This window comes from Melanerpes formicivorus, unplaced genomic scaffold, assembly GCF_026170545.1.
Source record: "Melanerpes formicivorus ecotype bairdi unplaced genomic scaffold, bMelFor1.0.p_v2 SCAF_164, whole genome shotgun sequence".
In the NCBI taxonomy this organism is placed as follows: domain Eukaryota; kingdom Metazoa; phylum Chordata; class Aves; order Piciformes; family Picidae; genus Melanerpes; species Melanerpes formicivorus.
This window is the reverse complement of record NW_027142516.1, coordinates 66,186-87,417: the sequence shown is the minus strand read 5'-3', so window position 1 is coordinate 87,417 and position 21,232 is coordinate 66,186. Positions and strand designations below refer to the sequence as shown.

Sequence of the window (21,232 nt, the reverse complement as noted above, 5' to 3'; positions counted from 1 at the left end):
GCCTCAGCAGGGCCATGCCCACCCTGCCCACCCACCCCCCCGGGACAGACGCCAAAGGCAGAGCTGGGACAGGAAGGACTCAGCGAGCTTCAGGAGATGCTTTATTGGGTCACAAGCACGGAGTGGCCCAAGCAGGCAGCAAGAAGGCAGTCCTGGGCTGTGCTGGGCACTGCTGGGCTGTGCTGGGCACTGCTGGGCTGGGCTGGGCAGGGCTGGGCTCAGTCCCTGTCGGGCGTGCAGCGGTCGTCGCCGTGCATGATGCGGTGAGCGTCGTCGGTCACCTTGCCCAGGACAGTCAGGAACTCCTCGAAGGTCAGCTCCTTGTCCTTGTTCAGGTCTGTCTCCTGGAAGAGCTTGGTCAGGTAGTCAGACTTGCTCCTGCCCTGCAGGTGGGGGACAGGAGAGCTGTTTGCATGTCACCCCCCCCCCCCCCCCACCTCAGCTTCCCTCCAGACCTGCTGACACCAACCCAGCCCTGCCCCTGCGGTGCCCTGGGAAGCTTCAGGAGGCACTGAGACCCTCTCCTGCCTTGCAGGCCCTTCCCACCCCACCCTGCTGGGGCTCTGCTGGGATTCTGGCAGCTCCAGACCCCTGCAGTGCCATGGACAAGCTGGGCTCCATGCCAGAAACCCAACCCTGTGGACCCCACCCGCGGTGGGCGCTGCAGCCCCATCCCCCCCAGGAGCCTCCCTGGAGGCAAGGCCAGCCCCAGCCCTGCAGCAGGCAGCCCAGGGGCAGAGCCCAGCTGCCCTGGCACTCACACAGGCCTGCAGGAAGGTTGGTGCCTGCTCTGTCAGCAGCTTCTGGAAGTCACTGAAGCTGAGGAGGTCGATCTCCCCCTCCCGGATGCTGTAGCGGTGGTAGACATCCACGATGGCCTTCAGAGCCTTCTCCAGGGTGCAGTTCCCAGGGAACTCCCGGGGGCTGAGCACGGGAGCTGGAGGTCCTGGTGCTGGCAGACATGGCTGAGCTGGCTCCTGAGGTGCTGCAGAGACTGCGTGGAGAGACCTCGAAGCCATCAGGAGCAGCAGAGATCCCAACCACCCCCCCCAGGCTCAGCAGCAGCTGCCAGGCAGCTCAGAGAGAGCCAGCAGGGCATGGAGCTGCCAGGCAGCAAGGAGCATGGAGATGGCAGCAAGGAGCATGGAATTGGCAGCCAAGGGCATGGAATTGGCAGCAAGGGGCACAGAGCTGGCATCAAGGGGCATGGAGATGGCAGCCAAGGGCATGGAGATGGCAGCCAGGGGCATTGAATTGGCAGCCAGGGGCATGGAGCTGGCAGCCAGGGGCATGGAGATGGCAGTAAAGGGCATGGAGCTGCCAGGCAGGGGCATGGAGATGGCAGCCAGGGGCATGGAGAGGGCAGCAAGGGGCATGGAGAGGGCAGCAAGGGGCATGGAGATGGCAGTAAGGGGCATTGAATTGGCATCCAGGGTCATGGAGATGGCAGCAAAGGCCATGGAGATGGCAGCCAGGGGTATGGAATTGGCAGCAAGGAGCATGGAATTGGCAGCAAAGGGCATGGAGCTGGCAGCCAAGGGCATGGAGATGGCAGCCAGGGGCATTGAATTGGCAGCCAGGGGCATGGAGCTGGCAGCAAGGGGCATGGAGATGGCAGCCAAGGGCATGGAATTGGCAGCAAGGGGCATGGAGCTGGCAGTAAGGGGCACAGAGCTGGCAGCAAGGGGCATGGAATTGGCAGCCAAGGGCATGGAATTGGCAGCAAAGGGCACAGAGCTGGCAGCAAGGGGCATGGAGCTGGCAGCCAGGGGCACTGAATTGGCAGCAAGGGGCATGGAATTGGCATCAAGGGGCATGGAGCTGGCAGCCAGGGGCATGGAGATGGCAGCCAGGGGCATTGAATTGGCAGCCAGGGGCATGGAATTGGCATCAAGGGGCATGGAGCTGGCAGCCAGGGGCACAGAGCAGGCAGGAAGGGGCATTGAATTGGCAGCAAAGGGCATGGAGCTGGCAGCCAGGGGCATGGAGATGGCAGCCAGGGGCATGGAGCTGGCAGCAAGGGGCATGGAGCTGGCAGCCAGGGTCATGGAGGTGGCAGCCAAGGGCATGGAGATGGCAGCAAAGGGCATGGAACTGGCAGCCAGGGGCATGGAGATGGCAGCCAGGGGCATGGAGCTGGCAGCAAGGGGCATGGAGCTGGCAGCCAGGGGCATGGAATTGGCAGCCAGAGGCATGGAGATGGCAGCAAGGGGCATGGAGATGGCAGCCAAGGACATGGAATTGGCAGCAAGGGGCATGGAGCTGGCAGTAAAGGGCATGGCGATGGCAGTAAGGGGCATGGAATTGGCATCCAGGGTCATGGAGATGGCAGCAAAGGGCATGGAGATGGCAGCCAGGGGCATGGAATTGGCAGCAAGGGGCATGGAGCTGGCAGCAAGGGGCATGGAGCTGGCAGCCAGGGGCACAGAGCTGGCAGCAAGGGGCATGGAGATGGCAGCCAGGGACATGGCTCAGCTATGGCTTCACTGCAGCCTCTGCCTGAGCTTCTCCTCCTCCTCCTCTCTCCTCCCTGCTCTCTGCTGAGTGCCACCCCTCAGAGGGTTCTCTCCTTGCCAGTGCAACCATTAGGGTTTGAGATCATCAGCTCCAACCCAAACCACCAAACCCAACCACAGCTCCCCGAGGCTGGCACAGAAATGCCAACCATTTACCCTTGTAGCCCAAACCAGGCTCCTGCCCCCAGCAGAAGGCATCCCCCCTGGAGCCCGAGGATCACAGCAGGGAGGCTCCAGGACCTTTCCTCCCTCACCCTGGCTCCTGCAGGGCCCCTGGGGGAGTCACTTACCCTCTGTCTTCGAGGAGGGTTTGCAGAGGATGGGTTTGGTGCAGTGCTCCATGGGCTCTGGGCAGCTCTTTTATAGCTGCCTGAGGTCCTCTTTCATCAGAGCTGGTGACACACCAGCGACAGGCAGCAGCCTGACCTTCCCTTTCCCATACCTGAAAATTGCAAGGTGGGACCTCCTGAAACCTCCCCAATCTCATTCCTCTGCCCTTAGTTCCTGGTTGCACCCTCCAGGCTGTGGAAATGCCCTTCTGCCACCCCTGCCAGGGCTGCTCAGCTGCTGGGCAACGCCAAGGATGCTCCAGCACAGAGCACCTGAGCCCAGGGCAGGAGCCTGGCCTGGCCTGGTGCTGCCCAAAGCTCTGGGCTGTGCTGAAAGCTTTCCTCCCTCTCATGAGGCTGTAGGAGAGAAATGGCTGAGCCCAGTGAGAACCTGCCCCAGCTCCAGGGAGGCTGGGAAGAGAGTTCAGGGACAGGAGGCTGGGCCAGCCCCAGCCTCTGCTGATGCTTTCAAGGGCACCTGGGGGATGAGGACACAGTTTGGGGGGGATGAGGACACAGTTTAGGGGGGATGAGGACACAGTTTGGGGGGGATGAGGACACAGTTTGGGGGGGATGAGGACACAGTTTGGGGGTGGTTGAGAGCCCCCAGTGAGCAGCTCAGGGAAAGAAAGAGCAGCAAGGAGGTGACTCAAGCAATGCAGAAGCAGAGTCCTGCAGAGCAGCTCCTGGTGCAGCCTCTGGGCCATGCAAGAAGCATTCCCCAAACAGGACTGGGCACCTCCTCTTTGTTTTTCTGGTCCTTCCCTCTTCCTGGAAGCTTTGTCTCAACTTTTTGTGTTGCCTCCATCCCCCTCACAGCTGCTCCCTAATGCAAGAGGGGTGACACAGAGGTGACAGTTACAAAACTCCTGCCAGTTAATGCTCCAGGGCAGTGAAGAGCTCACCTGGGTTTGCCACCCTGATTTACAGCCAAGCTTCCCCCACAAAGGGAGGAGGAAGAGGAAAGGGCTGGGGCAGGTGGAGTGGAATGGAGGTGGGATGAGAAATGCTCTGGGGAAAGAAGGTCCCAAGAGGGGGAAGCTGCCTTGGCCTCTGCCACTGAGTGCAGGGAAGAGAGGTCAGCCTGAAAGCAGCCAAGAGACAAAGTCCTCCATGACTTAGAGCCAGGGAATCACTGAACCCCAGCCTGGTGGGAAGGGAACTGCTGGAGATCATCTCCTGCACCCCTCCTGCTCCAGCAGGGCTCCCCCAGCAGCTTGCCCAGGGGCACAGTGCCCAAGGGGAGGGAGTTGGAAGCTCTCCACATCAGGAGACTCCACAACCCCCCTGGGCAGCCTGCTCCAGGCCTCCAGCAGCCTCACACCAAAGAAGTTTCCCCTCCTGCTCAGCTGGAGCCTCCTGGGCTCCACTTTGTGCCCCTTGCCCCCTGGCCTGGCCCTGGGCACCACTGAAATGCCCTTTCCAGCCCCAACCAGTTTGGGATTCTGGGATGCCAGAGGAAGCTGGGAAGGGTTGCAGTCACAGGCAGCATCCTGAGCCTGCCCTGAGCCACGCCAGGCCTGGGGGGCAAGCAGTGTTTGGGGGGAGCACAGCGAGGGGCAGCGATCCTGAGGGCATCTCCTGCATCCCCCCTGCTCCAGCAGGGCTCCCCCAGCAGCTTGCCCAGGGGGCACAGTGCCCAGGGGTGGGGTTGGAAGCTCTCCACAACCTCCCTGGGCAGCCTGCTCCAGGGCTCTGACCTCTCTAAGTCAAGAAGTTTCTCCTCATGGAACCTCCACTCTGTGCCCCTTGGGCTGACCCTGGGCACCACTGAGCAGATCCCAGCCCCAGCCTCTTGCCCCCCCCCAGCCTTGAGCTCTTGCTGAGCATTGCTCAGATCCCCTCTGGGGCTGCTCTCAGCCCCAGGGCTCTCAGCCTTTGCTCCTCACAGAGTTGTTCCAGGTTCCTCAGCACCTCCCCAGGTGCCCCCCTGGACCCTCCCCAGCAGCTCCCAGGCCCTCTGCAGCTGGGGAGGGGGAGCCCAGCCCTGGCCCCAGCCCTCCAGAGGTGTCCTCAGCAGGGCAGGGAGCAGAGGGGCAGCAGAACCTCCCAGTGGCAGTGGCAAAGTTGTGAAGCTTCAGAGCTCTCAGCTGTGCCAGGGAGGACAAAGAGCCACTCACAGCCCCAGGCCTCACCCTGCCTGGGTCAGGCTCCTGGTTTCAGCTGATGCTTTGTTTCCCACCCAGTGCTGAGTCCCTGGCAGACCCAGCAGCTCCTTCCCACTCGTGTTTGCTCCCCCAGGAGCCTGTGGTCGTGGTAGAAGCGCTGTGGGGTGACTGCCTCCTGCCCCATGCTCTCCACAGCCTCTCAGCCCTGCTCTGGGCTGTGTTGGAGCTTGCAGGTTAGGAGGCACTGGCAGCTCTGAGGGCTGGAAACTCATTGCACACACACCCCCCAGGATGCTTCACCCCTTCAGGATGCTGCACCACCTCCCCCAGGATGCTTCACCCCCCCAGGATGCTGCACCCCCACCCCAGGATGCTTCACCCCTCCAGGATGCTGCACCCCTAGCTCCAGAGCTGGGTCTTGGTAGCCACCTGGGCAAGCAGCCCCTGGCTGTGCTTCACCCCTGGCAGGTCCTGCAGAGGGCCCTGAGCTGAGGTGCAGGAAGCTGAGCTCCTAACCCAGAAACCTTCCAGCATGAAGGGGGCTCCAATCCCCCTCCCTCTGCCGAGGGGCAGGGGGCTGGGGGCAGTTGGAGGAGGCAGTTGGAGCACTCTGGGCTCTGAGTTCTCTCGGGGACATGGAGCCCACCCTGCCTGTGCTGCTCGGCTGGCACCAGCAGCACTTTGTCCTGCAGCAGAGGGAGGCCCTTCCCATGCCACCTGCCCTCCCCCACCGCCCCCCCAGCCTCCCCTGCACCCAGCCACCCCCACCCCTCCCCTCGGGCAGCAGGTGCCAGGCAGAAGAGGAGACAGCAGATGCTTGAAGCAGGGCTTTTTATTTCAGTGCCATGGGCAGGGGGCAGAGCTTTGGGCTTGAGGACAGGCAGAGAGGGAGGAGGGAGGTGGGGGAGAACAGCCCTGGGGTTGCAGACCCCCTGGAACAGCCTCAGGCCTGGGGACCGTGGCCATGGCTGTGGTCCTGGCCATGGTCATGGTCATGGCTGTGGCCATGGTCGTGGTCATGGCCTGGCTCCTGGTGGGACCTGCTGTGGGCATCAACAAGGACAGGCAGAGAGGGAGGAGGGAGGTGGGGGAGCACAGCCCTGGGGTTGCAGCCCCCCTGGAACAGCCTCAGGCACGGGGACCGTGGCCGTGGCTGTGGTCCTGGCCGTGGTCATGGTCATGGCTGTGGTCATGGTCGTGGTCATGGCCTGGATCCTGGTGGGACCTGCTGTGGGCATCAACAAGAACAGGCAGAGAGGGAGGAGGGAGCTGGGGGAGCACAGCCCTGGGGTTGCAGCCCCCCTGGAACAGCCTCAGGCACGGGGACCGTGGCCGTGGCTGTGGTCATGGTCGTGGTCGTGGTTGTGGTCGTGGACATGGTGGTGGTCATGGTCATGGTGGTGGTCATGGCCTGGATCCTGGTGGGACCTGCTGTGGGCATCAACAAGGACAGGCAGAGAGGGAGGAGGGAGCTGGGGGAGCACAGCCCTGGGGTTGCAGCCCCCCTGGAACAGCCTCAGGGACCATGGCCGTGGCTGTGGTCATGGCCATGGCTGTGGCTGTGGTCATGGTCATGGCCTGGCTCCTGGTGGGACCTGCTGTGTGCATCAACAAGGACAGGCAGAGAGGGAGGAGGGAGGTGGGGGAGCACAGCCCTGGGGTTGCAGCCCTCCTGGAACAGCCTCAGGCACGGGGACCGTGGCTGTGGTCGTGGTCATGGTCGTGGTCATGGTCGTGGTCATGGCCTGGCTCCTGGTGGGACCTGTTGTGGGCATCGACAAGGGCAAGGTTGAGGGTGGTCAGGAACTCGGTGAACTTCAGGCGTCCGTCGTGGTTGCTGTCAGCCTGGCTGAAGAGCTTCTGGATGTAGTCATCCTCAGTCATGTTGGGCTGCAGCAGGACAGAGGGGACAGAGTCAGCCTGAAGCACAAGCAGGGGCCAGGCTCCCCCAGCAGGGACTGCAGGGCTCCAGGAGGATCCCCCACACACACACCCCCACAGCGACCCTCTCCCTCCTCCCTCCTCCCCTTCTTCGGGAGGCTCTTGGCCATCCCCACGCCCCGGGGGGAGCTCAGCCCTCGGCCAGGCTGTGGGGAGGGGGAGGGGTTAGGGGTTAGGGGTAGGGTTAGGGGTCGGGGGGCCCCGGTGGGCTCTCACCGGGGTGGTGTCGTGCAGGAAGGGCTGGGCTGTGTCCTTCAGCAGCTGGGAGAACTCAGCCTTGCTCAGGTAGTCGTCGATCGGCTTCCTGATGGCGTACTGGTGGTAGATGTTGATGGCACACTCCAAGGCCAGCTCCAGGTCGGTCTTCATCGTGCTGGGAAGGGACAGGGAGCAAAGCATTAGGACCCAGCAGAGCCAGAGGACGATCGTCCTCCTCTCCCCCAGGAGCTCCCCCGGCCCCGCCGCGGGGCCAGGCTCGTCCCGGCGGCACTGCCAGCCGCAGGGAGCCCGCAGCCACCGCCTGGTGCCCGCAGCCACCGCCTGGTGCCCGCAGCCACCGCCGGGTGCCAGGCACTCACCGGGGGAGCGCTGCTGGGGCTGGCGTCTGCCGAGGGTGGTGCGCAGCGGGCAGCAGTGGTGCTGTGCTGGAGGGGAAGCCTCTTTTATAGCCTCCCGGGGCTGTGATTTGTGACAGCCTCACACCTTGCCCGGGACAGCCCCCGCCCGCGAGTTGTGCAAGGCTGAGCAGCACACCCGGGCGCCGGCAACTCCTCGCCGGGGAGGGGACGGAGGCTCGCTGGGGCAAAACAAGGAAACACCAAGGGAGACCTTGCCAGGAAGCAGCATTTTGGGTGGGGGACAGCTCAGGGCCTGCCCCAGGAGCCAGGGCATGGCTGCAGAATGTGGGAGCTGATTGCAGGGTGGGTTGGAAGGGACCTCAAAGCTCATCCACTCCCAACCCCCTGCCATGAGCAGGGGTAGCTCTCTCCCCACCCCACCTCCCCCCCCCCAGCCCAAGCTGCCCAAGGCCTCATCCAGCCTGGTCCTGAACCTCTCCAGGGAGGGAGTGCAATGATGGAAGGGGTGAGGTGGAAGTGGAGTTTCTGCAGCTCATCCAAAAGGAGCTGGGGAGGGTCTCCAGGGGCTCTGCAGGGGGGGAGGTTGTGCTTCCCCAGCCCTGTGCCTGCCCTGCCAGGGCCGAGCCTGGCCAAGGGGTGCTGCCTGCCCCCCTACACACCTCCCCAACCCTGCTGCTGCCCCCCAGGCAGCCCCCCACACCCCCCAGCCACCTCTCCATCAGCACCATCCCTGCTGCACCCTTCCCTAGCAGGGTGCCAAGGGAGGTGACACCAAGCCTGGCAGGGCAGGGTGCTGGGAACCTGTGAGCCAGGCTGAGGAGGAGACCTTTCCTGGCAGCCCTAATTGCTGCCCCAGGGGAGCAGAGGGCACCAGAAGCCACTGCCCTGGCCCAGTGCCACGGGCAGGAGCTCCCAACAGTGCCCCAGTGCCTGGCATGGGCTGCTGAACCCTGCTTGTGGAGGGACTGGAGAGGAGAGCCTGTGCCAAGGGTGCCCATGGGGGCTGCTAAACCTTGTGCCTTGAGGAGCCTGTGCCCATGGGGGGCTGCTAAACCTTGTGCCTTGAGGAGCCTGTGCCCGTGGGGGGCTGCTAAACCTTGTGTCTTGAGGAGCCTGTGCCCATGGGGGGCTGCTAAACCTTGTGCCTTGAGGAGGCTGTGCCCATGGGGGGCTGCTAAACCTTGTGCCTTGAGGAGCCTGTGCCAAGGGTGCCCATGGGGGGGCTGCTAAACCTTGTGTCTTGGGGAGCCTGTGCCCATGGGGGGCTGCTAAACCTTGTGCCTTGAGGAGCCTGTGCCCATGGGGGGCTGCTAAACCTTGTGTCTTGGGGAGCCTGTGCCCATGGGGGGCTGCTAAACCTTGTGCCTTGAGGAGCCTGTGCCCATGGGGGGCTGCTAAACCTTGTGCCTTGAGGAGCCTGTGCCCATGGGGGGCTGCTAAACCTTGCCTTGAGGAGCCTGTGCCCATGGGGGGCTGCTAAACCTTGTGCCTTGAGGAGGCTGTGCCCATGGGGGGCTGCTAAACCTTGTGCCTTGGGGAGCCTGTGCCCATGGGGGGCTGCTAAACCTTGTGCCTTGAGGAGCCTGTGCCCATGGGGGGCTGCTAAACCTTGTGCCTTGAGGAGCCTGTGCCAAGGGTGCCCATGGGGGGCTGCTAAACCTTGTGCCTTGAGGAGCCTGTGCCCATGGGGGGCTGCTAAACCTTGTGCCTTGAGGAGCCTGTGCCCATGGGGGGCTGCTAAACCTTGTGCCTTGAGGAGCCTGTGCCCATGGGGGGCTGCTAAACCTTGTGCCTTGAGGAGCCTGTGCCCATGGGGGGCTGCTAAACCTTGTGTCTTGAGGAGCCTGTGCCCATGGGGGGCTGCTAAACCTTGTGCCTTGAGGAGCCTGTGCCAAGGGTGCCCATGGGGGCTGCTAAAACTTGTGTCTTGAGGAGCCTGTGCCCATGGGGGGCTGCTAAACCTTGTGCCTTGAGGAGCCTGTGCCAAGGGTGCCCATGGGGGCTGCTAAACCTTGTGTCTTGGGGAGCCTGTGCCCATGGGGGGCTGCTAAACCTTGTGCCTTGAGGAGCCTGTGCCCATGGGGGCTGCTAAACCTTGTGCCTTGAGGAGCCTGTGCCCATGGGGGGCTGCTAAACCTTGTGCCTTGAGGAGCCTGTGCCCATGGGGGGCTGCTAAACCTTGTGCCTTGAGGAGCCTGTGCCCATGGGGGGCTGCTAAACCTTGTCTTGAGGAGGCTGTGCCAAGGGTGCCCATGGGGGCTGCTAAACCTTGTGCCTTGAGGAGCCTGTGCCCATGGGGGGCTGCTAAACCTTGTGCCTTGAGGAGCCTGTGCCCATGGGGGGCTGCTAAACCTTGTGCCTTGAGGAGCCTGTGCCCATGGGGGGCTGCTAAACCTTGTGCCTTGAGGAGCCTGTGCCAAGGGTGCCCATGGGGGGCTGCTAAACCTTGTGCCTTGAGGAGCCTGTGCCCATGGGGGGCTGCTAAACCTTGTGTCTTGAGGAACCTGTGCCAAGGGTGCCCATGGGGGGCTGCTAAACCTTGTGCCTTGAGGAGCCTGTGCCCATGGGGGGCTGCTAAACCTTGTGTCTTGAGGAGCCTGTGCCAAGGGTGCCCATGGGGGGCTGCTAAACCTTGTGCCTTGAGGAGCCTGTGCCCATGGGGGGCTGCTAAACCTTGTGCCTTGAGGAGCCTGTGCCCATGGGGGGCTGCTAAACCTTGTGCCTTGAGGAGCCTGTGCCCATGGGGGGCTGCTAAACCTTGTGTCTTGGGGAGCCTGTGCCCATGGGGGGCTGCTAAACCTTGTGTCTTGGGGAGCCTGCTGCTAAACCCTGCATGTCTTGGGGGACAAAGGGTCTGGAGGGGCTGGCAAGGAGCCTGTGCCCTTTCACCCAGGTGCAGAGCTGGTGACACTGGGAGGGCACAAAGATCATTAAGCTGCTAAGACTTTGAGGAGATGAGGACAGAGGTGGTGAAACTCCTGCTCATCAACCTCCTCACCCAGGAGCTGGAGGAAATGGTGCCAGAAAAATCCTAAATTACAAAAGAGTGCAAGGAAGAGGCAGGTCCTGGGCTGGAGGCAGGTCCTGGGCTGGAGGCAGGTCCTGGGGTGGAGGCAGGTCCTGGGCTGGAGGTAGGTCCTGGGCTGCAGGCAGCTCCTGGGCTGCAGGAAGGTCCTGGGGTGGAGGTAGGTCCTGGGCTGGGGGCAGCTCCTGGGCTGGAGGCAGGGTCTGGGCTGGGGGCAGGGCCTGGGCTGCAGGCAGGGTCTGGGCTGCAGGCAGGGTCTGGGCTGCAGACAGGTTCTGGCCTGGGGGCAGCTTCTGGGCTGGGGACAGCTCCTGGGCTGCAGGCAGGGTCTGGGCTGGGGGCAGCTCCTGGGCTGCAGGCAGGGCCTGGGCTGGGGGCAGCTCCTGGGCTGCAGGCAGGGTCTGGGCTGGGGGCAGCTCCTGGGCTGCAGGCAGGGTCTGGGCTGGGGGCAGCTCCTGGGCTGGGGGCAGCTCCTGGGCTGGGGGCAGGGCCTGGGCTGGGGGCAGGGTCTGGGCTGGGGACAGCTCCTGGGCTGCAGGCAGGGTCTGGGCTGGGGGCAGCTCCTGGGCTGGGGGCAGCTCCTGGGCTGGGGACAGCTCCTGGGCTGGAGGCAGCTCCTGGGCTGGAGGCAGCTCCTGGGCTGGGGACAGCTCCTGGGCTGGGGACAGCTGCTGGGCTGGGGGCAGGGTCTGGCCTGGGGGCAGCTCCTGGGCTGGGGACAGGGCCTGGGCTGCAGGCAGGGTCTGGGCTGCAGGCAGGGTCTGGGCTGGGGGCAGCTCCTGGGCTGCAGGCAGGGTCTGGGCTGGGGGCAGGGTCTGGGCTGGGGGCAGCTCCTGGGCTGCAGGCAGGGTCTGGGCTGCAGGCAGGGTCTGGGCTGGGGACAGCTCCTGGGCTGCAGGCAGGGTCTGGGCTGGGGACAGCTCCTGGGCTGCAGGCAGGGTCTGGGCTGGGGGCAGCTCCTGGGCTGGGGGCAGCTCCTGGGCTGGGGACAGCTCCTGGGCTGCAGGCAGGGTCTGGGCTGGGGGCAGCTCCTGGGCTGGGGGCAGCTGGCTGCATCCCAGCTGGGAAGGGGCAGAGCAGGGCATTGGGGGCACCCCCGGGGAGACCTGCTGGGACATGAGGGAGCCTGTGCCACACGGGCACCTGGGGGGAGACCCCTGTGTGCCATGGGGCAGGCAGGCACCTGTGGGTGCTGGCAGAACCAGGGAATGGCTGAGGCTGGAGGAGCCCTGGGCACCCCCTGGCTCATCTCTGGCTGCTGGCATCAACCCCCCAGGTCCTTTCCCACTGCAGCCACTGCCCCCAGCCTGCAGCCTCCATGGGGTTGGTGTGAGCCCAAGGGCAGGACCCAGCACTTGGTGAACCTCCTCCCAGTGGTCTTGGCCTGGCCAGGAGCCTCTGCAGCAGGCCAAGATCCCACCCAGCTCGGGGCCAGCTGCCCGAGGCTGCCTGCATCGCCTCCTGCACACTGAGAGAGCCACTGGAGAGCCCTGGTGCCAGCACGGAGCACTGGGATGTGCCACCCCTGCTGCCACCCCGTGCTGCCATCTGCTGCCCAACCTGCCGCAGGAGCCAGGTGCCCACACACAGGAGCTCCTGGCACAAGCCCTGCCTTGGGGCCTGGCTGCTGTGCCATGGCAGCCCACACCGACATGGGCTGCTGGCATCAGCCCCACGGCCAAGGGCAGCCACGGGGCTGTGCTGCCTCCTGCGGCCACACAGAGGTGGTTGGGGCTGCAAGGCACGGTGCTGCCAGGCACGGTGCTGCTGGGCATGGTGCTGCTGGGCATGGTGCTGCAGGGCATGGTTCTACCAGGCATGGTTCTACCAGGCATGGTGCTGCAGGACATGGTGCTGCAGGACATGGTGCTGCTGGGCACAGTGCTGCCAGGCATGGTGCTGCTGGGCATGGTGCTGCCAGGCATGGTGCTGCTGGGCACAGTGCTGCCAGGCATGGTGCTGCTGGGCACAGTGCTGCCAGGCATGGTGCTGCTGGGCATGGTGCTGCTGGGCACAGCTCAGCACTGAGTCACCCAAAGGTGCAGGGTGGGGGCCAGCCCCGCAGGGGCTTTGTGAGGGCTGAGGGAGCACAGTGCCCACATCGCTGCAGGGCAAGCTCCAGCCTGAGAGGCATCAGAGAGTCACAGAGTGCCAGGCTGGGGTGGGGGGAAGGAACCTCCAGGGCTCATCCAGTCCAAGCCCTGCAGCCAGCAGAGTCACAGAGTGCCAGGCTGGGATGGGGGGAAGGAACCTCCAGAGCTCATCCAGTCCGAGCCCTGCAGCCGGCAGGGTCACAGAGTGCCAGGCTGGGGTGGGGGGAAGGAACCTCCAGAGCTCATCCAGTCCAAGCCCTGCAGCCGGCAGGGTCACAGAGTGCCAGGCTGGGATGGGGGGAAGGAACCTCCAGAGCTCATCCAGTCCAAGCCCTGCGGCCGGCAGGGTCACAGAGTGCCAGGCTGGGATGGGGGGAAGGAACCTCCAGAGCTCATCCAGTTCGAGCCCTGCAGCCAGCAGGGTCACAGAGTGCCAGGCTGGGATGGGGGGAAGGAACCTCCAGAGCTCATCCAGTCCGAGCCCTGCAGCCAGCAGGGTCACAGAGTGCCAGGTTGGGATGGGGGGAAGGAACCTCCAGAGCTCATCCAGTCCAAACCCTGCAGCCGGCAGGGTCACCCCTAGCCGGAGCAGAGTCACAGAGTGCCAGGCTGGGGTGGGGGGAAGGAACCTCCAGAGCTCATCCAGTCCAAGCCCTGCAGCCGGCAGGGTCACCCCCAGCCGGAGCAGAGTCACAGAGGGCCAGGCTGGGGTGGGGGGAAGGAACCTCTAGAGCTCATCCAGTCCAAGCCCTGCAGCCGGCAGGGTCACCCCCAGCCGGAGCAGGCTGCTCTCAGCCCCGAACAGCCTGAGCTGGGCTGGTGCCAGCCGCGGGGCATCTCCCACCTCTCTGGGCTCTCACCACCTCTCTGGGCTCTCACCACCTTCAGCGTCAAAAAAACGTCTTCCTCAGACGCGGTCTGGACCAACCTTCATCCCAACAGCTGCAGCCTGGAAGGAGCTGAGGTCTGCCCCAGCGCGGCAGCATCCCTGCCCCCGGGGCACCAAACCTCCGCCGGCACTCAGGGCAGAAGCCTTGGTATAAAGCAACCTTTATTATTAAGGGAGCGTCGGAACGAGACTGGGAGGGACAGGGGAGTGGCAGGGCAGCCTGGGGACCGTGCCGCGGGGGTCACTTCTTGCGTGGCATCTTGTCGGGGTAGTCCAGGAAGAAGTCGTTGCACATCATGGCCATGCAGGCCAGGAAGGTGACGTACTCCTGGAAGTCCACCTCGCTGTCGCTGTCGGCGTCCAGGTTGCTCATCAGCTTCTGCAGGCTGCTGTCGCTGGCCTGGCTCTGCCCAGGGCAAAAGGGGGAGGGAGGTTCAGTTGGGGTTTCACCGAGAGCTGCACCTCTCCCCCCTCCCCGCCCCGTGTCAGCACTGCCCCCCGCCCAGCCCCGCACTTACGCTGAAGCTGGGCAGCTCCTTCGTCAGCAGCTCCTTCAGCTCCTGCTTGCTGAGCTTGTACTTGTCCCCCTCCTTCCCGGAGTACTTGTGGAAGGTGGAGACCATCACGGCCAGACACTGCTCCAGGGGAGATGCCATGGGGGATGCCAACAAGCCTGGAGGCACCGAGGGCACAGGGGTGAGAGCAGAGCTTGGTGTCCCCAGACACCCCCATGCCAGGATCTGAGGGACTCCCCCGGCCCGCGCAGGCTGCTCCAGTGCCCCACTGGGCATGCACTGGGCTGAGTCACCATCTCCTGCCTGACTTCACCCTCCCCCTGGCAGCCAGCTTGGGCACTGCCCAACACCACCACTCTGGAGGGGAGAACGTGGTGGGGGGAGGCAGCAGCCTGCTCCCACCCGGGCCAAGCAGGGCAGGGGTACAGGCAGGGCAGGGACACAGGCAGGGCAGGGGCATGGGCAGGGAAGGGGCACAGGCAGGGAAGGGGCACTGGCAGGGAAGGGGCACGGGCAGGGAAGGGGCATGGGCAGGGAAGGGGCATGGGCAGGGCAGGGGCACAGGTTGGGCAGGGAAGGGGCACTGGCAGGGCAGGGGCACGGGCAGGGCAGGGGTATGGGCAGGGAAGGGGCACGGGCAGGGCAGGGGCATGGGCAGGGAAGGGGCACGGGCAGGGGCACAGGCAGGGCAGGGGCACAGGCAGGGCAGGGGCATAGGCAGAGCAGGGGCATAGGCAGGGAAGGGGCACGGGCAGAGAAGGGGCACGGGCAGGGAAGGGGCACGGGCAGGACAGGGGCATGGGCAGGGAAGGGGCACGGGCAGGGAAGGGACATGGGCAGAGAAGGGGCACAGGCAGGGCAGGGACATGGGCAGGAAAGGGGCACAGGCAGGGCAGGGACATGGGCAGGAAAGGGGCACTGGCAGGGAAGGGGCACGGGCAGAGAAGGGGCACGGGCAGGGCAGGGGCACAGGCAGGGAAGGGGCACTGGCAGGGCAGGGGCACAGGTTGGGCAGGGAAGGGGCACTGGCAGGGCAGGGGCACGGGCGCTTCCCACCCCCTGGATATGAAACGGAGCCTTTGAGCTCAGCTCCAGAAGAGCCCCACCGCGGGACAGGGCAACATCTGGAGGGCATCTGGAGGAGCAGGAGGGCCGAGGGGGAAGAGCAGGAAATAAAAAGCAGGAACTCACCGACAGCTCAAAGCAGACAACAGGAGGTGGAGGGCGGGAGGCGAGCGGCGCCCGGCGCGGGGATTTATAGCCCTGCGCTGGTGGGGAGGCACCGGCGCTGCTCCGGCTGCTGCCGGGACATTGGTTGGCAAAGCCTGGGCGCAGCCCCAGCCCTCCCCAAACCAACCTCCCGCGCTGCCGGGAGCGGCCGGGTTGGGTCAGAAAGAGCAAACTGTGGCTCCAGGGGCTGGGCCGGGAGGGTCGGGGTGGAGGAGAAGCCTTAGGGGCGAGCGATGAAGCAAGGGGCAGCGGTGGGCAGCGCATCCCACGCTCCCCGCGCCGCACGCCAGGGGGGTTGGCAGCATCCCCTGGAGCCATGCGAACCCGTGCAGGAGCCTGTCCAGGGCTCTGTCGGGGGGGTGGAGGTTGGGGCTGGGGCTGGGTGAGGCTTTTTGTCCGTTTTTAGCCCAGCTCGGAGCGTTTCCGCGTCCCAGCCCAGGGCTGCGTGCCACAGGGCTCCGTTGTGTAACGGAGCTGCTGTGCCCCAGGCACGTGGCAGAGCTTGCAGGGCAGAGCCAGGAGCTGGAAGCTGCCTCGGGGCTGGGTCTCCACCACGGTGACAAACCCCAAGCGTCCCCAAGCCCGGCTGGGACCCCTCGGGACAAAGGTTGCTGCTGCTGCTGCAGGGAGCAGAGAGAGAAACCCAAGGGGTGAAGCCCTGCTGGCAGCTCCAGGTTGCTCCTGGGGGTGCAAAACCTCTCCAAAGCCCACCGAGCATCTGGGCAGGCTGAGGAGTTCTTTGAGGACCATTCTGGCAAGAGGAAGCCCCAGGGCTGAGGTTCCTCTGCCTGTCAGCTCTGGGAGGGGGCAGAAGCCCTTGAGAAAAGCCCTGGGAAGAGGCAGAGCGAAGCCTGGAGAGGGTGGAAGGAGCTGAGGGCTTGGGGACGGGGTCTGCCCTGTCAAAACAACGATGCAGAAGCTCTGTTAAAGGCTTTCTGAATCTGGAGGAGGTTCTCCAGGGTTTTGAGGCCGCTGGGGAAAGCTGGAGAGCAGCTGCAAACCAGCCCAGACCTGCAGGGAGCTGCCGCAGCTGGGGCTGGGCACAGGCTGACAGGAGCAGGAAACTGCAGCCTCCACAGCTCCTGGAGGGCTCAGGCTGACTCCCAATGCAGCCCTCCCAGGGTGGGTTTGTCCACATCCTAAGGGGGCTGAGGGTCTCCTCTGGCTGCTCAGGAGCAGTTCTCCTTGGGGGGGTGGGGCTGGGGGTGGGGAGCAGGCTGCCCACAGAGGCTGTGGAGTCCTCTGTGGAGGCTCTCAAAGCCCGCCTGGATGTCTCCCTGTGTGACCTGCCCTGGGTGGTCCTGCTCTGGCAGAGGGGGGGTTGGCCTGGGTGATCTCTGGAGGTCCCTTCCAAGCCTTGCTTCTGTGATTGTGGCACCTGTGCCCTGGCACCTTGCTGCCCTGGTTCCTCCAGACCAGCTCTTCCCTCCCCAAACCCAACCCATTGCCCTGGGCAGCTTCTGGCAACCCAGGAGCTGAGCTGGGCTCAGGGAATCACACAACCATGGAATCATTTTGGTTGGTGAAGACTTTCCAGACCTCTGAGCCCAACCATTATCTGAGCCAGCAGGGCTGGAAGCTGTTCTGCTCCGAGCTGAGCACGCCCAGGCCCTCTCCTGAGCCAGCAAGGATGCTTTGGGGTGGGGGTGGGGATGTCTGAGAAGGTTGCTCCAAGGCAGCTCTGAGTTGTTTTGCTCAGGCTTTTCCCAAAAAAACCAAAATGCCTGAGGGGCTGAGCTGCAGCATGGAAAATCCCAGGGAGCTGCAGGAAGCTCTGAGTCACCTCAGGAGCTGCCCACGGACACACAGCCAGGCTTGGCCAGGCTGGAGAGCTGGGGAGAGGAACCTCATGAAGGGTCCTGCCCCCGGGGGAAGAGCAACCTCCTGAAGCAGGACTGGGAGTGGAGGCTGGGAAGGTGCTGAGGGGACCTGGGGCTGGGAAGGTGCTGAAGGGCCTGGAGCAGCTCAGTGAGGAGCAAAGGCTGGGAAGGTGCTGAGGGGCCTGGAGCAGCTCAGTGAGGAGCAAAGGCTGGGAAGGTGCTGAGGGGCCTGGAGCAGCTCAGTGAGGAGCAAAGGCTGGGAAGGTGCTGAGGGTCCTGGAGCAGCTCAGTGAGGAGCAAAGGCTGGGAAGGTGCTGAGGGGCCTGGAGCAGCTCAGTGAGCAGTGGAGGCTGGGAAGGTGCTGAGGGGTCCTGGAGCAGCTCAGTGAGGAGCAAAGGCTGGGAAGGTGCTGAGGGGCCTGGAGCAGCTCAGTGAGGAGCAGAGGTTGGGAAGGTGCTGAGGGGCCTGGAGCAGCTCAGTGAGCAGTGGAGGCTGGGAAGGTGCTGAGGGGACCTGGAGCAGCTCAGTGAGGAGCAAAGGCTGGGAAGGTGCTGAGGGGTCTGGAGCAGCTCAGTGAGGAGCAAAGGCTGGGAAGGTGCTGAGGGGTCTGGAGCAGCTCAGTGAGGAGCAAAGGCTGGGAAGGTGCTGAGGGGTCTGGAGCAGCTCAGTGAGGAGCAGAGGCTGGGAAGGTGCTGAGGGGTCTGGAGCAGCTCAGTGAGGAGCGGAGGCTGGGAAGGTGCTGGGGGGCCTGGAGCAGTTCAGTGAGGAGCAAAGGTTGGGAAGGTGCTGAGGGGCCTGGAGCAGCTCAGTGAGGAGCAAAGGCTGGGAAGGTGCTGAGGGGCCTGGAGCAGCTCAGTGAGGAGCAAAGGTTGGGAAGGTGCTGAGGGGCCTGGAGCAGCTCAGTGAGGAGCAGAGGCTGGGAAGGTGCTGAGGGGTCTGGAGCAGCTCAGTGAGGAGCAGAGGCTGGGAAGGTGCTGAGGGGCATGGAGCAGCTCAGTGAGGAGCAGAGGATGGGAAGGTGCTGAGGGGCCTGGAGCAGCTCAGTGAGGAGTGGAGGCTGGGAAGGTGCTGAGGGGTCTGGAGCAGCTCAGTGAGGAGCAAAGGCTGGGAAGGTGCTGAGGGGTCTGGAGCAGCTCAGTGAGGAGTGGAGGCTGGGAAGGTGCTGAGGAGCCTGGAACAGCTCAGTGAGGAGCAGAGGCTGAGAGCCCTGGGGCTGAGAGCCTGGAGAAGAGCAGCCCCAGAGGGGAGCTGAGCAATGTGAGTGCTCTGCTGGAGCAGGACCTGGCTTGGAGGAGATGATCTGCAGAGGTCCCTTCCCACCCCCCCGTGCTGGCCCCCCTGCTCTGCACACCAAGCCTGCTCTGCACACCCAGCCTCTGGAAACCTTTTATTGAAAGCCCCTTGGGGACACTGCAGGCCAGGCCAGGGGGAGGTCACTTCTTGCGTGGCTGCTTGCAGTGGGCATCCTTGAAGAACTCATTGAAGCCCATGGTGATGCAGGCCAGGAAGCAAACATACTCCTTGAAGTCCACCTCACTGTCCTTGTCGTGGTCCAGGTCGTTCATGAGCCTCCTGAACTCTGCCTCATCCATTTGTTTCTGGGGAGGGGGGCAGGGGAGGGGGATGAGAGAGGCTTTGAGGTGCACAGAGAAGCAAAGTGCTTCCCCTTCCAGCCCCTCTAACAGAGTCAGCAAGGGTGGAGAAGCCCTCTGGGATCATCCAGTCCAACATCTCAACCCAACACCACCAGACCCTGTCCCCAGGTGCCATGGCCAGAGGGTTCTTGAACACCTCCGGGGATGGGGACTCCACCACCTCCCTGGGCAGCCTGGGCCAGTCCCTGCCCACTCTGTCAGGACAGAAACTGTTCCTCATGGCCAACCTGAACCTCCCCTGGGGCATCCTGGGGCTGTTTCCTTTTGTCCTGTTCCCCTTGGTGCTTGACAGAAGAGACCAAGCCCCTCCTCATTGCAGGAGGAGGGATGGATGGAGCCTGGGCTCCCTGCCCTGCCTGGGAGCAGGGTTTACTCCTGAGCAGGGAAGGTTTGCTCCTTGCCTTCGGAAGGAGGTGGCCTGTGGGGAGGCAGCTGCCCTGCCCCTGGTCTGGGGCATGCTGGCACAGCTACAGCAACAGCCTCTGAGTCACCAAAAGGTTGGGGCTGAGAAGATTTCTCCTCCCAGCTCAAACCACAAGCCAAAAGGGGAAGTCAGAAATGGCAGCTGGAGGAGGATCTCCATCACCAGTCCAAACAGTTCAGGGGCTGGAGGAAAGTTAAGTTTCCTTTTGGCCTGACCCTGCTCCAGCTCAGGTCCTCCTGGCCTCCTCCCTCCTTCTTCCCAGGGCTTGCCCTGGAGCCTGAGGTCTGCCCACGGTGAGATGTGGTGCCCAGGGGATGCTTCCACCTCCAGGGATGGGCACTCCACCACCTCCCTGGGCAGCCACGTGTGGGGGGAGAGCCTGAGCTCAGCCCATGGTGAGATGTGGTGCCCAGGGGATGCTTCCACCTCCAGGCATGGGCACTCCACCACCTCCCTGGGCATCTCCCCACGTGTGGGAAGAGAGCCTGAGCTCAGCCCATGGTGAGATGTGGTGCCCAGGGGATGCTTCCACCTCCAGGCACGGGCACTCCACCACCTCCCTGGGCATCTCCCCACGTGTGGGGAGAGAGCCTGAGCTCAGCCCATGGTGAGATGTGGTGCCCAGGGGATGCTTCCACCTCCAGGCATGGGCACTCCACCACCTCCCTGGGCAGCCACGTGTGGGGAGAGAGCCTGAGCTCAGTCCATGGTGAGATGTGGTGCCCAGGGGATGCCTCCACCTCCAGGCATGGGCACTCCACCACCTCCCTGGGCATCTCCCCACATGTGGGGGGAGAGCCTGAGCTCAGTCCATGGTGAGATGTGGTGCCCAGGGGATGCTTCCACCTCCAGGGATGGGCACTCCACCACCTCCCTGGGCAGCCACGTGTGGGGAGAGAGCCTGAGGTCTGCCCACGGTGAGATGTGGTGCCCAGGGGATGTTTCCACCTCCAGGCATGGGCACTCCACCACCTCCCTGGGCAGCCTGGGCATCTCCCCACGGGTGGGGAGAGAGCCTGAGCTCAGCATGGATGCTGTGGGGAAATCCAAAGACCACCCTTGGCAGACTGCCACTTGCTTTGCTCCAGACCCTGCAACACCTCCTGGCAGGGCCTGGGCGCCTGCAGGGGCCCTCCCCCCCACGGGCACTCACGCTCCCAAAGGCAGGCAGCTCCTTGTTCAGCAGCTCCTTCAGCTCAGCCTTGCTCAGTTTGTATTTGTCCCCTTCCTTCCCAGAGTACTTGTGGAAGGTGGAGACCATCACAGCCATCGCCTGCTCCAGGGGGCACGCCATGCCAGCCTCCTGCGCCCGCGGGGGAGAGCAGAGGGGAGAGGGTCAGGGCTGCCAACACGGGGGGGGCTGTGTCCCCACCACCACCACCACCACCACCCCCCTGCCCAAATCGCTCTGTGAGGCTTCAGAGGGGGAACTGCAACCCCTGTGCCTCCCCGGGGAGGTGTTTGGGGTGCAGTGGGGTGGCCTGCAGCTGCAGGAGGAAGGGGAGGAAGGGGAGGAAGAGGAGCAGAGACTCACCGGGCACAGGTCGGGCAGGAGGCAGGAGCTGGTGCTGCAGCAGGAGCTCGAGGGGCATTTATAGCCCACGTAAGGGGGGGGGGCAGTGCCCAAGATGCCCCACGCTGCCCCTCGCCCCGGGGCTCTCCCAGCAGCTCCAGGCAGCGGTTTCGCCCTCGCCTCATTTTTGCCTAACGAGCTGTGAGATCTCATTAGCAGGGCCGGGGGCTGGGTGCTGCATGCTGCTGGGCTTACTGGGGACCAAAGCAGAAGTGGAGGGATGGGTGCAGGGATTGGGAAGGGTTGGAGCACCCTTTGGGGCTCCCCAGAGCTGGTCACCAGCTCACACACACCCCCCCCAACCCCTCACCCAGCCTGCTGGGTGGCTCTGGTGGTCCCAAGCAGTTCCACTCCAGTGCTCTGCACCGAGGCTCATGGCCCCAGCAGGCAGCATCAAGTCCCAGCCCATGGCCCGAAGGTGACCCTGCTGGCACCTTCCCAGCAAGGTGTCCCACAGCTCTCCTGGGAGGTGGCACTGCTGGAGGCCAGGGCTTGCTCCAGGTGGTGGCCACCGGGGCAGGAGGTTGCTCCTGGGG

At 64.4% G+C, this 21,232-nt stretch overlaps 3 protein-coding genes across 3 annotated transcripts; all 3 read right to left on the bottom strand.

Annotated features, from left to right (window-relative positions):
• Nucleotides 1-84: 84 nt before the first annotated feature.
• On the bottom strand, nucleotides 85-2,899 carry S100A7 (S100 calcium binding protein A7). Its single transcript, XM_068169077.1, has 3 exons — nucleotides 2,807-2,899; nucleotides 762-994; nucleotides 85-383 (listed from the first exon to the last, which is right to left on the bottom strand). The coding sequence occupies exons 1-3, from the start codon at nucleotides 2,856-2,858 to the stop codon at nucleotides 219-221; spliced, it is 450 nt and encodes a 149-aa protein (XP_068025178.1). The 5' UTR covers nucleotides 2,859-2,899; the 3' UTR covers nucleotides 85-218.
• A 2,868-nt stretch (nucleotides 2,900-5,767) lies between these two features.
• Nucleotides 5,768-15,291, bottom strand: LOC137457277 (uncharacterized). Its single transcript, XM_068169109.1, has 6 exons — nucleotides 15,186-15,291; nucleotides 13,998-14,152; nucleotides 13,724-13,885; nucleotides 7,473-7,690; nucleotides 7,111-7,267; nucleotides 5,768-6,843 (listed from the first exon to the last, which is right to left on the bottom strand). The coding sequence occupies exons 2-6, from the start codon at nucleotides 14,133-14,135 to the stop codon at nucleotides 6,637-6,639; spliced, it is 882 nt and encodes a 293-aa protein (XP_068025210.1). The 5' UTR covers nucleotides 14,136-14,152; nucleotides 15,186-15,291; the 3' UTR covers nucleotides 5,768-6,636.
• Nucleotides 15,292-18,416: 3,125 nt separating this feature from the next.
• Nucleotides 18,417-20,682, bottom strand: LOC137457168 (protein S100-A4-like). The gene is made up of 3 exons (XM_068168989.1): nucleotides 20,658-20,682; nucleotides 20,277-20,426; nucleotides 18,417-18,642 (listed from the first exon to the last, which is right to left on the bottom strand). Exons 2-3 carry the CDS (start codon nucleotides 20,415-20,417, stop codon nucleotides 18,478-18,480), a joined length of 306 nt encoding a protein of 101 aa, XP_068025090.1. The 5' UTR covers nucleotides 20,418-20,426; nucleotides 20,658-20,682; the 3' UTR covers nucleotides 18,417-18,477.
• Nucleotides 20,683-21,232: the final 550 nt, after the last annotated feature.

What these genes read in the sequence shown, in the direction of transcription:
- LOC137457277 (XM_068169109.1), bottom strand. Translation starts at nt 14,135, where the DNA reads ATGGCATCTCCCCTGGAGCAGTGTCTGGCCGTGATGGTCTCCACCTTC. An exon ending in AGGAGCTGCCCAGCTTCAGC is followed by an intron (nt 13,886 to 13,997) that starts GTAAGTGCGGGG and finishes TGCCCTGGGCAG; the next exon opens with AGCCAGGCCAGCGACAGCAG. An exon ending in TCCTGCACGACACCACCCCG is followed by an intron (nt 6,844 to 7,110) that starts GTGAGAGCCCAC and finishes GTCCTGCTGCAG; the next exon opens with CCCAACATGACTGAGGATGA.
- S100A7 (XM_068169077.1), bottom strand. Translation starts at nt 2,858, where the DNA reads ATGGAGCACTGCACCAAACCCATCCTCTGCAAACCCTCCTCGAAGACA. An exon ending in ACCCTCCTCGAAGACAGAGG is followed by an intron (nt 995 to 2,806) that starts GTAAGTGACTCC and finishes CTCTCCACGCAG; the next exon opens with TCTCTGCAGCACCTCAGGAG. An exon ending in CAACCTTCCTGCAGGCCTGT is followed by an intron (nt 384 to 761) that starts GTGAGTGCCAGG and finishes CCCCACCTGCAG; the next exon opens with GGCAGGAGCAAGTCTGACTA.
- LOC137457168 (XM_068168989.1), bottom strand. Translation starts at nt 20,417, where the DNA reads ATGGCGTGCCCCCTGGAGCAGGCGATGGCTGTGATGGTCTCCACCTTC. An exon ending in AGCTGCCTGCCTTTGGGAGC is followed by an intron (nt 18,643 to 20,276) that starts GTGAGTGCCCGT and finishes CCCCCTCCCCAG; the next exon opens with AAACAAATGGATGAGGCAGA.